This window comes from Taurulus bubalis, assembly GCF_910589615.1.
Source record: "Taurulus bubalis genome assembly, chromosome: 6".
In the NCBI taxonomy this organism is placed as follows: domain Eukaryota; kingdom Metazoa; phylum Chordata; class Actinopteri; order Perciformes; family Cottidae; genus Taurulus; species Taurulus bubalis.
Window position 1 is genome coordinate 27,808,411 of NC_136594.1, and position 12,500 is coordinate 27,820,910.

General features: G+C 41.0%; 1 protein-coding gene across 1 annotated transcript in view; it reads right to left on the bottom strand.

The window, feature by feature from the left end:
• Positions 1 to 12,208, bottom strand: part of LOC306737638 (uncharacterized protein) — a gene marked incomplete at its 5' end in the record, with an annotated part of 29,686 nt that extends 17,478 nt beyond the window's left edge. Inside the window, 9 exons of the mRNA XM_079219387.1 lie at positions 2,470 to 2,516; positions 2,616 to 2,653; positions 2,880 to 2,978; positions 3,578 to 3,793; positions 4,733 to 4,911; positions 6,984 to 7,180; positions 7,777 to 7,806; positions 8,652 to 8,713; positions 10,847 to 12,208. Of these exons, the coding sequence (XP_079075513.1) occupies positions 2,470 to 2,516; positions 2,616 to 2,653; positions 2,880 to 2,978; positions 3,578 to 3,793; positions 4,733 to 4,911; positions 6,984 to 7,180; positions 7,777 to 7,806; positions 8,652 to 8,713; positions 10,847 to 12,208 (2,230 nt within the window). The remainder of the gene's footprint in view (positions 1 to 2,469; positions 2,517 to 2,615; positions 2,654 to 2,879; positions 2,979 to 3,577; positions 3,794 to 4,732; positions 4,912 to 6,983; positions 7,181 to 7,776; positions 7,807 to 8,651; positions 8,714 to 10,846) is intronic.
• Between the last annotated feature and the right edge of the window lie 292 nt (positions 12,209 to 12,500).

Consider the following 12,500-nt stretch of genomic DNA (forward strand, 5'->3'; position numbering starts at 1 on the left):
GCCATACTGTTATACCACTTTACTTTGAGGAGACGTCACTGTTAGTCTAGAACAGGGGTCGGCAACCGGCGGCTCCGGAGCCGCATGCGGCTCTTTAGCCCGTCTGTTGTGGCTCCCTGAGGCTTTGATAAAAAATAAAAAATAAAAATGTTTTTTTGCCCAGTGGAAAAACTTTCAAAGGGAATTCCTCTTATCTTGGGAGTTTTAGGTGATATTGGGTCAGTGAAAATAAAAATAAATGTTTAAATATTTCTTTCACTAAAATGTACGTCACGTCGCTGTCAAGCTTCCGCAGCTGCTACTCGTGATTCAGAGCCCCGCCCTCACGCGCAGATGAGTGCAGAAGAGCATTCCTCAACTGCTGCAGCAAACTAAAGTAAGTAGATCTACTTTCAGGAAGTGGATCACATCTCCAAACTCCACTACTGCTGCTGGTTCTGTGTCAGCTCATGAGTAGGGTTGAGTACTGAGAACACGTCCGGTACCGACCGGACCGAAAAGCAACGCAGATTTCAGTGCTTCCTTCCGGTGCCTGAGCCGATTTAAATACTTTTTTTTTTTTACACAACTCTGTAAAGTTGCACGGTATATAGATACTAAAAAGGTAGCGCGGTGCCCGCACGCTAAAAACGATTATTAAAATAGCGCGGATCAGAGCACACTCGCTGCTCTGCTCTCTGTCCGCCTGCACGCAGAGCGGGGGTCGAGGGGGCGGGGCTTCCAGCGCTCACACACACAGTGCGCGCACACAGAGATCGCTGGAGACACGAGCACGAGCTTTTGAACGTCCGTCCTCGGCTTGATGGAACAAATCTCTCCAGTTGATATTAATGATGACGTGTAGTCCAGTAAAGCAGCAGTTTTAGGATCCAACAGTGTCTGAGTTCTGTTGCACACGGTTCCATCAGGCCACCTGATTGAACTGGTGTCTGTTCTTTTTTTAAATATATATTTTTATAGTTTGAAGTTAAAAGGTTTGAAGCTGTAGTTTGAAGTGTGTTTTGTATGTACTTATTTATATATATAGTATACTTTAAACAGTTAATAATATTGTTCAATTTGAAGAAAAAAAATTGCCTTGGCAATAAAAAAGTATTGGTTCAGGCACCGGTATCGTTTTAAAAGTATCGGTTTAGCACCGGTATCGGAAAAAACCCAAACGATACCCATCCCTACTCATGAGACAGTGAGGCGTCCGTTAGTAAAAACGGATCCGTCCTCCGTTTGCGGTGCTCTAGTGAGGAGGACGCTCAGTGTAAACGTAGCAAATGATATGCGTTTAAAATGTAAAACTCAGTGAAGAGGACAGGTATTGAACCTGCTACCTTGCAATTACAGGGCAAACACTACCACATGAGCCACAAATATAGATAGTACTGAAGGTCTGCATAGTTGTGTTTTTAATTAACCTTAATGTAGCCGACACATGACTATTTTTTGTTTGATAGTTATGAACAGGTAAAATAGCAATACAATGTAAAAAATCTTCATTCTTGTTCTATAATTTCATAAATACAACAAACTATAGTTTTTTGTATATATAATATGACAATATATAAAACTTCAGAAGCTGTGATATCAAATCATTTTTGCGGCTGCAGACAATTTTTTTTTGGTGGAAAACGGTCAAAATGGCTCTTTGGATACGAAAGGTTGCTGACCCCTGGTCTAGAACACTGAATAATGTTTCCACCAGTAAACCCGAACATGCACACCTCTCTCCAGTCTGACAGCAATTATAACCACATAACTCTATAGATTATAATTAACTAGAGGATACACTTTTTCCTACATGTAGATCTTAAACCCTTAAATATAAACAGTAGCCCGGCCACCCTACGGAGGAAATCATTTCGTTTTTTTTATTAAAATAAAAGTTGGATAAAATCTCCATTGTCCTCTCATATGTAGTCAGGTGTCGGTAGGTAGAACCGCCAGTGCCGCTGACTCGCCGCTCTCCTGGCTGACTTCACACGCTGCCACGGACTCTCCGCTGCCAGTATTCTCACTCGCTGTCTCTCCAACAACGTTAGCTAACGTGTTAGCTAGCTGACTAGCTTGCTATTATTAAACTGGTGGGAGGGAAATGAAGCCGCTGTAGACATCTTAACGCTGATTGGTCAAGACTCGACACGTCAAAGATCTTCTATTGCTAAGATGATCACGACCTCAGTTTTTTTTCCGTGTCCCACTCCAATCTCAGAAACAGCGGACAGTTTACCCCACCCCCCTCTCTCCCCCAAAAAAAAAACTCTTCGGATCTACGTGATTCACGTGGATGACATATTTTGGTTTCAAAATGGCGAATTTCGCCGAAATGTGAGGGATTTTTATGTCTGGAGGGGGATTATCCTGTAAAATCTGAACATTGTTTTCATACTAAGCATTTCTTGACAATGATTTGGATATATTGTCACCAACGTATTTTATTGGCAAGTAATGCAGACTCCCAGTTTCTCATTTTCCTACCAGAGTCCTCCCTAGCAGCATCCTTGTCCTGTGCTGGAGCAGGTTTGCTGTGGAAACAGAAATATGAATATTAATAATAGAGCAGTTCTGAAATTGGCAGGGGGAGTTAAAAAAGGAAAATGTTTCAGATGACAACTGTGACAAACCTGTCGTTAGCGTCAGAAGACTCTCCTGCTTCAGGTTTCTAAAACAAATAAATAAAATGTGTTCACTGAAAGTATAAGAGAATACATGTGGTCCTAAAGTAAAAAAATATTTTTGTGTTGCAAATAGTTTCTGAATGAACATTTGCCTCTACATCTACTTTCCACTGCTTTTTACACTCATTCAGGCTTCATGTTTTTATGTATCAATGGGTTTAAACAGGATACACCATCAATGCCTCATGTACATATTTTCCCACACAATACCTTGGCAATTGAAGCAGTGATTTGTTGGCCTCTGATGGAGAGATTAGTGGAGCTGGCCAAAGCCTGGGCGCATTCAGCCTTCACCATGCATACCGACGCCTGCAACAGGGGAGGGTGACCATGTTATAATGTGTTCAGCAACACAGAGACAGGAAATGTTCATAGCCCATCGTATCCACGGCTACCGGTAGACTGACTGCTATTCAAACAATTTGCAGGTTTTTATCGTCGGCTGCAGCTCTATTGAATTTGTACGTAGATGTGGCTAATGTTGCTCCGACAAAACAGAGAAAAATATCATCCTTTAAAAAGGGAATGATGAAATCTAATTTGGGAATGATGAAATCTAATTTGGGTCTTCAACCCTCAACTTAATTGCATGTTATTTCTTTTCGCTGTAATATTCACTAAATGAGCAGACAGCAACAGTGACATACAACAGCCCGTGAGCTTTAAGTAATGAATGAATGGACAAACCAACTTGCTTATTGCATTTATTCAAAGGTTGAGTGGTTTGCAGGATCCCTTCATGCTTGCCTGCAGTTTTTTTTTGTTATACTTTAAAAACAGACAAAATACTTATTTTTTCACTTTAATGTGTTCATTCAAACTGTTCTTGAATGGACCTGAAAAAAATCCCCAAAGTTTCAATATTTGCTAAATTCCTCAACAACCACTATGTTAGACTTATATAGCACCTTTTGTCCTTCCCCTTTCTGGCTCTCTTCCTCCGAGCATGGCATGAGGATCACGTTGTTAATCTTGCCAAAGGACCCCACCACATCGGTAACTTCCTGCTCAGACGCATCCTTTGGGATGCCTGTCAGATAAACCAGACGATCTGCAACAGACGAGTCCTGAGAGGCCAGAGGCACTATTTTCTTCTTCTTCTTGGGGGGTGGAAGCTTGGTAGACTGGAAATCACAGCATATGGATTTAGGTTAGTTTTAGGAGAGCACCAGTTTGAGACAACCAGAAGCCAGATTTCAACACTTTGATCAAGTACTAAACTGTAAGTATTTATACACAATGACATTTTGGTTAGGTTCGAGAAAAGTACCGAGGTGGCTGAAAATAAACATTTTCTAACTTTTTAAAATTGGAATAATTCCAACATCAACTTGTCAAGCCACTAGAACTAAACTATCTCTAGTATTATGAAATCAGCGTCCGGCAGCGCCGTATGCTTCAATAACATAAATAACAAATACCTGAAGTGGTGTAACAGCTGGCATCTACTATACTCATTTCAAAACATTCAAGCAGCAGTTAATTTTTTTTAATGAACACCTTTAGATGTGATTTTTAGATTTAGCATCTTTCTGATGTCATCATGTTTCATATTACATTTTCTGGTGTTATTTACTCTTTGCAATGTGTTTCTTGTCTGCTGTGCACTGTGGTATGTGTCTATTGTTGTATGTATGAATTATTGGTGGCAAATGAGTTTCCCTACTGGGGATTAATAACGTTTTCTAATCTAATCTATAATCATATCAATAATAGTCCAATGATAGTTTACCGATATGTCAGTCAGTCAATAATAGACGTTCACCAAAACGTTTTATTTTCACTGCCAATAAGCCACCTTATGAACATGGTCGATTTCTGGACACATATTTAGGAATAAAATACAAGATAGATTTTTTTTTTTTTAAACTATTGGTACTGTACAAACCGTGTAATTTGCTCAGGACAAAATAAATAGTTCTGATCGTTCCGTATGAGCTAACCTCCTTCTCATGTATTATTCTTTGTCAAATTAGCTACGGAATTTTGTCCATGTTTGGTCAAAAACAGTTCTTCTATGTCGAGCTTTGTACAACCACTGCGTCAGCAGCCTTGATACTTGCCATCCTAGTCGTCTTGGTTCCAGGTTTGGTCCCGCTCTTGCTAGTTTTGGTGAAGTACTGTAGTGGTCCATGTTTGGAGTTATGACCTGCCTTGGAGGAGGTTGGATGTCGACCGGCTCCAGTGGAGAACTTGTTTAGATCATCATGAGGGCGCGTCACACCACTTCGAGAAGAACCCCCTATAGACATGCCATGAATCATATGGAGGACAGGGGAGCAAACAGAAATGGTTGAAGAGATGTACAAATACAATTTTAAAAAGTGTAGGAAATGTTTGGCCATTTAAAGCTCCCGTGGGTACAATATGAACATTTCAATTGACCTTTTGTTCCTCAAAGATCTTGGTATTGGCAGTTTTAAAAAGGTGTAAGCTACGAGATTGGGAGCATTTCGATTGATTGGAATGAGCATATCAGTGGTGGACACGCACTTGCACTAAAAGCACGTTTATGTCGGCTATGTCAAGAAAGGAAGGAGAAGCGTCGATAACAACACAAAGAAGATACTTAATTCTCTGCTCAGGGAGACATGACTGATGTTTACATAGATGTTTGATGACATAAGAATGCTCTAAATGTACATATGCAGCTCCTTTAAATATATAAGCTGCTAAGAGCAAGTGAGGAAGTGAAACTGGTCATTATTCTCTAATATCTATTTCAAATTGCTGTGTAAAAGATATTCTTCAAACAACTGGATTGATTCGTGTCTTGACAAAAATAACATTTACAAGATTATATGTGAACACATCATGATATTGTTCAAATTGACCCTGCTCTAATAGTTTTACTGAATAGCGCCTGAACGCATCGTATTGCAAGTCAATGTAACCACCAATAACGTTAGCTGTTAGCTCCGTTATAAGTAAGACTCTGTGCTGACAGCAGAGAGCTGGTCACTGCGGTTACTCCACTGTGCCGCTATGTGGCAAGACTACATTATCATGTGGCAAAATAGGACATTGAAAGTAGGTTGAACCACCTCTCTTTATTCCCTTTATGACGAAAACACTGAAGGACATTGACATATTTAGGGCTGCAACAACGAATCGATAAAATCAATTATCAAAAGTGTTGGCAACGAATTTCATTATCGATTCGTTGTGTCGCGCGATTATTACGCCGGGCAAAAAGTCGCGGAGAAGAAAAAAAAAAAGAGCGGCGCAGAGCAACTGGCCGGCCAGCGTTTCTGAGATTGGAGTGAGACACGAGAAAAGCTAAAGGTTGTGATGTTCTCAAAAATAGAAGATCTTTGACAAGTCGAGTCTTGGCCAATCAGCGTCTTCATGTTCCTCTAACTTGTTGTTAATGGAAGCTACTAGTCAGCTTGCTATCGCGTTAGCTAACGTGTTTGGTTGTGTATTGTCGTTAAAGTTCCGTTATGTTCCGTTAAAACGTAACGTGATGAAACATGCCGTCACCCCCCGGTCTGGTTCAGTTCACGCTGTCACTCGTTAACGTTAAACCGGCACACCGGCGGATCTGGCTGCAGGTTTTTTTTTTACTCAAAGTAGAATGAAACAAATCACGTAGTTGGGCTTAGCCAACAACGTGACGTCGTGGTCATAAGAGACCCGGAATGAAATAGTTTAAGGAAGAGGACGCTCTATATGGAGCAGTACAGCTTCCCTCTGTCCCAGTCTTTCATACATATTGATAAAGCAGGGCATGCTAAATGCAGCCTCTGGAGGGATCAATTACAGTAAAAAGGGCTCACATTTGGCAGATGTAAAGCATACATGTGTATGTTTTTAGTGTTAGTCCATTTTGTTGTTTTAATTAACAGCTCAGGGATGGTCAAGGAGCAACCTGTTTGTGCACTTTCTGAAGATGTTTTGCACTGTCACTTCTGTTTGGAAATGAACGCTTTTTTGATAAAAACATTTTTTTATCCGATTAATCGAAACAATAATCAACCGATTAATCGATTATTAAAATAATCGTTAGTTGCAGCCCTAGACATATTTAATATACTGCTCATTTGTGCATATCATTCTGCTATTTACTAGTTAAAATGTGCATTTAGAAACGATACCACTACTTTCTGAAGGCAATAAGGCTTACAAAAAATGATGGATTAGATAACAAAAGCAAGACATTTCTAAATCCACTAAATAGTCAAGCATGATGCAGCCCAACTTTGAGCTTGAATATTTGTTACAATTCAAATTATTCATGTCGTGGTATTAAGATCAATGGCATTCCTTAAATAAACTCTACATTTCCCAACTTCTCTCTAGCATGTGGACTACCTGCGTAGTGATGGTGCCGAGGTTGATTGTGAGGAGAGTAGGGCCCCGTGTGTGACCTACGGGGATAGGGGCCCACTCTATGTTTGCTGCGAGGAGGACTTGGGGTAGGAGAACCAGAGAGGGATCGAGACACAGAGTGGGATGGAGAGTGAGTCTTGGGATCCCACAGAGCCCGGCTGCCATATCGTCCGCTACGACTGGATGAAAGATAGCATTCATTAGCAGAGGTAACCGGTGAGTTTACAGTGGATTGTGACAAGTGGAAGTCTAAAGGACTACATTAGCATGGATCTGTATTTTTTGTTCTTTTTCATTTTGTGCTGACTGAGCAACATGGCTGGTTAATATTTTAAGATTCTAAAACTTGTTGTGAATACATCTTGATGTGTATTCAAGTGCCCATATTCAGAAATAACAAGAATGCCTTGAAACAAAGCTGGTACTGACTATCAAGTCAGTACTGACTATCAAGTCAGGACCATTTACTCACTACCTAATAGGTAGTGAGTAAATGATGTTGAAACAGGAGAAAGTTATTCACATCAGTTTTTTCTTGATATTTTGGGTTCTAAAACATGGACATCGACTGTATTTTCCACGTTTACAGTCTGTAGTCTAATTGTATAAAAGCTATCTGAAACAATGAATATAACCACTTTCAAAAGGATACAGAACCGTAAAATCTGTGTCAGATTGGCTGAACATGCAGTCTACGTCAGGGCCGTCTCCCACTGGCTGCTGGTCACAGCTAAAAACAGATTATTGGAAACATAAGAACTGGAGTCCAACTGACCTTGGTAGATTTGGTTTCCAACCAGGGTACCTTCAGAGACACACAAACACCTGTTAGAATGTCATTCAACATTTTCTACTCCTAAACTCTTTTTTAAAAGAATTACGAACAGCAATTGTATGCATCAACACAGAGCTGTACAATTTAAACTTTCGTTTGATAATATTCTGTGTACGATCAAATGGTTGCTTGTAGTACCAGGCACTACCAAAAATGTATTTATACAGTACATCTTTAATTAGGTTCTTATGTTTGCCACTTTTTGACTGTTCATCCAAAACTAAATGCATAATATTATCTCAGTAACTCTGATAGAATACGGAAGATATACTGGAGATGAACGGCTTCAACAGATAATTGAAATGTCCTCAGGAGATGCTAGTTTTGAAAGCTAGTTACATCAACTGGTAACTAACCGGTTAATTTTTAAGATTTCAAATAACGCTTTCCCTTTTTTCCAGCTAAATGTAGTTTTAATTAATAAATGTCTTGTCATTAAAATTATTTTCTTTTGGCTTGCTGAAGTTTATTGCCGCATTTTAATCAGGTCACATCATCTTCGATCGATTGGCCATAAACTGTTATCAGCTGATATTCGCCCCAAATAATTTCCTTGGTGGTCCATACAGAGGCCAATCAGATGACGGATCATATACTTTTAATCAAAACGTTTTTAATACTCCTTTTTCCGTTCCTCACTGCTCTTTAATGTGCTCTGAGAGCAAAACAAATGGACACACATGCGCTGCCGGACCCTGTCTGTGTCTCTGTGTGTGTGTGTGTGTGTGTGTGTACACCATGAATTAACCTGCAGACAGACATGTTCTCAGCAGTCAGCAGATTAACCGTTAACTGTTGACAGCCCTGGGACTTACTTGTTGCGCAGATCTCGGCAGGCAGCAGTGTGGTTGACGGTGTTAATATGTTCAACCCACTCCTGAAGAAAAACGACAAACGGGAGAGGAAGACATTACAACTGGACACAAATAGAAACAATTCTAGACAAAGCTAATCACATTTCACATGTATGAAGATAAACAAAATGAGCAAATCACAGCAATCAAACCACTCACTTAACTACAGTGAACAACTAAATGAATATAATAATTAACGCTCCCAGGCCCGACGTGGATAAATCATTTATACCACCACTATCCACTCAATCAATTTACGCTATATGCAATTACCGTCTAAGCCTGTGGCATACAACAATTTTATTCACAATTAAATAAATTCCCAACAAGTTAAACGTGTCTGCTTTAGAGTTGGAAACCTTTAAACCTTATAGAAGCTTGCAGACAAAGAGCGCTTCACATTCTGCAAGATCATTACATGCAATTCAATCGATTGATGATTAATGGACTATATATATATTCATCAGGCTACAACCCTTATTTCGCCAATAATGCCATTTTTGTAGATTTGAGACAACATTTATTAATAAGACAAAAGGAATCTTTTAAAGAGACAATGTAAACTCAAATAAATTAAATTGCGCTGCGTTTGTCCAAATATACCAGGATCTTAAAAAATCCAACACTTACGGTCAAGAAAAATTAAGACGGTCACACTCAACTACAAGTATAACACTGAGGAAGAGTACTTATAGTCAAGAACAACATTTGAGAACATGAAAAACTCCACTCTAAAGCCAGAGAACAGCACACTGGATTTTCCCAGCGAGCAAAAGAGTTTATTCAACAGTTATTACTGTTGAACAAAGGAAACATTTCTATTGTGCTTTGATCAGTTTATACCAACTTTTTTTATTTACTGTCGAACCAAAATGTATTGATAAATGGATCTAGTAGACATCCTCCCTGTCCATTACTAGATGTGTAACCATGCAGTTTAGGTATAAAGGTTCAGATTTACAGTAACATTTGAATTTAACTTTCTTTTAACACTCAATGTGAAACACCGTCTCACTGCCAACTGGATGTATTTCATGATTGAACTATACATTGAAGGGGTGGTTATAATCCAGGAAACCAACAGAATAGGAAAGCAGGTTTTTTTTCCAATTAACTGGTTAAAAAGGGCCAGGATTGTTTAAGAATTTGTGAATGAATTTCTTTATTCATTCAATACAGTGTTTTCTTCATTGTACATATCCTGGGAACTGTAGACAAGTCTGATTAAGCATTAATATGTTGCCTTATAAATGCTGAAATCATTTAGCTCTCATTAAATGAATTAGCAAAACAGCCATAGCACTTTTTTCTCTACATAAACCTCTAATGTGTTTTTATGAAAAGGTTTAATAGACTTGCACATGAAACCTCTAGTTGAGAAACTGTAATATATTTAAAAGAAAAAAAACTTCACCAGTCAAGGTAGTGTAGTGCTACAAAGGTGTTTGGCGGCTCAAAGAAAAAAAGCCAACAGAGGCTCCAGGACACTTTTGTAGTTTAAAGTCTTATTTTACTTCACCAGATAGTTGTCTGTGATATCACCCTGAAGTCAGAACATCATAATTTCGGCAAAGAGGGTAGCACATGGCAACCAAAATAATAATTTGTCAATGAAATAAACCCACACATCAGACTTGTTCTTAATGTAACAATAACATCATTGTTCAGTTAAGGACCTGAGAAGTGAAATTAAGGGATTAATAATAAATGCCATTTTAGCAGCAATTAGCACTGCTGCATCTGAAGTCATTTCATCATTGATTATAGCTTTCAGCTACATAGACACATGCAGTTATGACGAGTACAAATAATGCTTTCAAAAGAAAACTAGAGTATGGTGGCATCGGTAGGATTCAATACTCAAAACTATGTTTTTTGCTGGTAACAAGCTAGCTGGATCATTTAGAGTAGAATCAAAGTCTGAGACCGTGCGCCTCCCCTCAGATAAAAGGTTGCTATAACCTGCTTACTGACATTGTTTGTAGCCCCCCTGGGGAGACCCGCCACTCGCTCCCACAACAAACCCTAACCCTCCTACTCACATCAGAGTACACTCTTATCTCAACAACTGTCTGGTGAAGAAAGGCTGCAGACTAGAATTTAACATGTGATGGTATTCCTTTCAGACATTGGTACGAGGACATGTTGGCACTTACCTTTTCCTGATCACACTGTGTGTGGCACAGGGAGCAGGTATGGGGATACACCTTTGGAGACACAGCTGAGAAATCACTTATCATGGTGGGGGTTGGTAACTTCTTGTTGCTGCTGTGTGGTCTTGATCCAGACGAAGAGGAGAGAGACCGTCTCGAGGAAGCTTCGCTCTTGGCTTCAGACGAGGGCCTAGGTTTGGGTCCGTCACGCCTGTAGTCCCGGTCCAGATTACGAGATTTGGTCAATGGTGGAAAATCTCTCCCAGGTGACCGACTGCTCTTGTGATGGTCGCTACTCGTCCTGCGATAGTCCCGGTCTCCGTGCTTGCTTGAATCACTGTGTTCCAAACGAACCTGCCGCATTTCCGCTTTATCCAACTTTGGAGTTGATGAGGAGGTGGACAAGGATGGGTACATTTTTACTGTCCTTTCATTGGAGAGTCGCTCTCGTTTGAAAGTCTCTCTGGTACTAGTCTCGTCCTTTGCCCGACTGGCATGACCATAGTCAATGACTTTACCTGCAGTCTGTGTAACAGTAAGAAGGCTGGGCACTTCTGGTGAGTGTGAACGTGTCAATGGTGAAGAGCGGGAAGGAGGCAGTGGCATATCCTGGATGCTGCGTGAGAACAAGGAGGAGGAAGTGGAAGCCACCGTTTTCTGGTTGCCTGATTTATTGATTTGGATGTCACGGAGTATGAATGGTAAAGTATCTGGGGTTAGCTGATCATCAGGGTAGTGACTCAGCACTTCCAAGTCCTCATTTGAAAGTCCAAAGCTAGCCAAGATGCTTCCTGCACTCTCGGGTGTGTACAAAGCCTGACCATCCCCACTGCCACCACTTCCGCCAGCAGGGGTGTGCCGTGCTTGGGGTGATGGTGAGTCACTTACAGGGGCTGTCCAGCTTGGGATGCTCATTCCAGCATGGCTGCTCTGTGGCTGCTGTTGCAGCCCCTGTTGTCGTTGGGACTGGTGGCTAGCACTAGGTGGAGGACTGGCAAACAGTTTAGATGGAGGTTGATAGCTTGACCAGTCTACTCCTTGCTGGCGGCCAGGCTGATTATCAGAGGTGAGTGTTATTGGGTTAGAGACGTAGCTTCCATGTTGACTGATCCCAGAACCAGAGCCTTGGTTCTGGTGTTGGTTTGGTCGGTTCATGTGGTCAATGAGGCGGTGATCCATGTCTCTAGCACCCCGGATAGCCAGGGCAGACTCTAGCTCATCAGGAAGCTGGGTAGGACGAGGAAACTGGAAACCCATCACCTGCGACAGGGAGGGAGGACGATTTGGAGGTTGCTGATGATGAGGAGGCCTAGGCCCATTAGAGAAAGGCGGTGGCCCTTGTTGTTGGGAGTGGTGGTGGTACATGGCAGCAGAGGGGCTTGTGTTTCTGGAAGTTTTTCTGTTTGTGTCCACGTTAAACCCAACAGATGAAACCTGCTGTTTATTGAGAAGACTCAGGGGGGGGGCAGATGGGGCCACTGCAAATCCGTTGTTGTTGTGACACTGGTGTCCAATAGTTATGGTCGCTAGTGTAGCAAGCTGCTGGAGAGCAAGCTGCGCCCAAGTCTCAATCTAAGCCAATTGGAGAACTGTCACTGCAGCAGCACCAGCCACTGGTCCAAATATGAAATGGGTCCTCTGGTGCTGTTGGCAACAG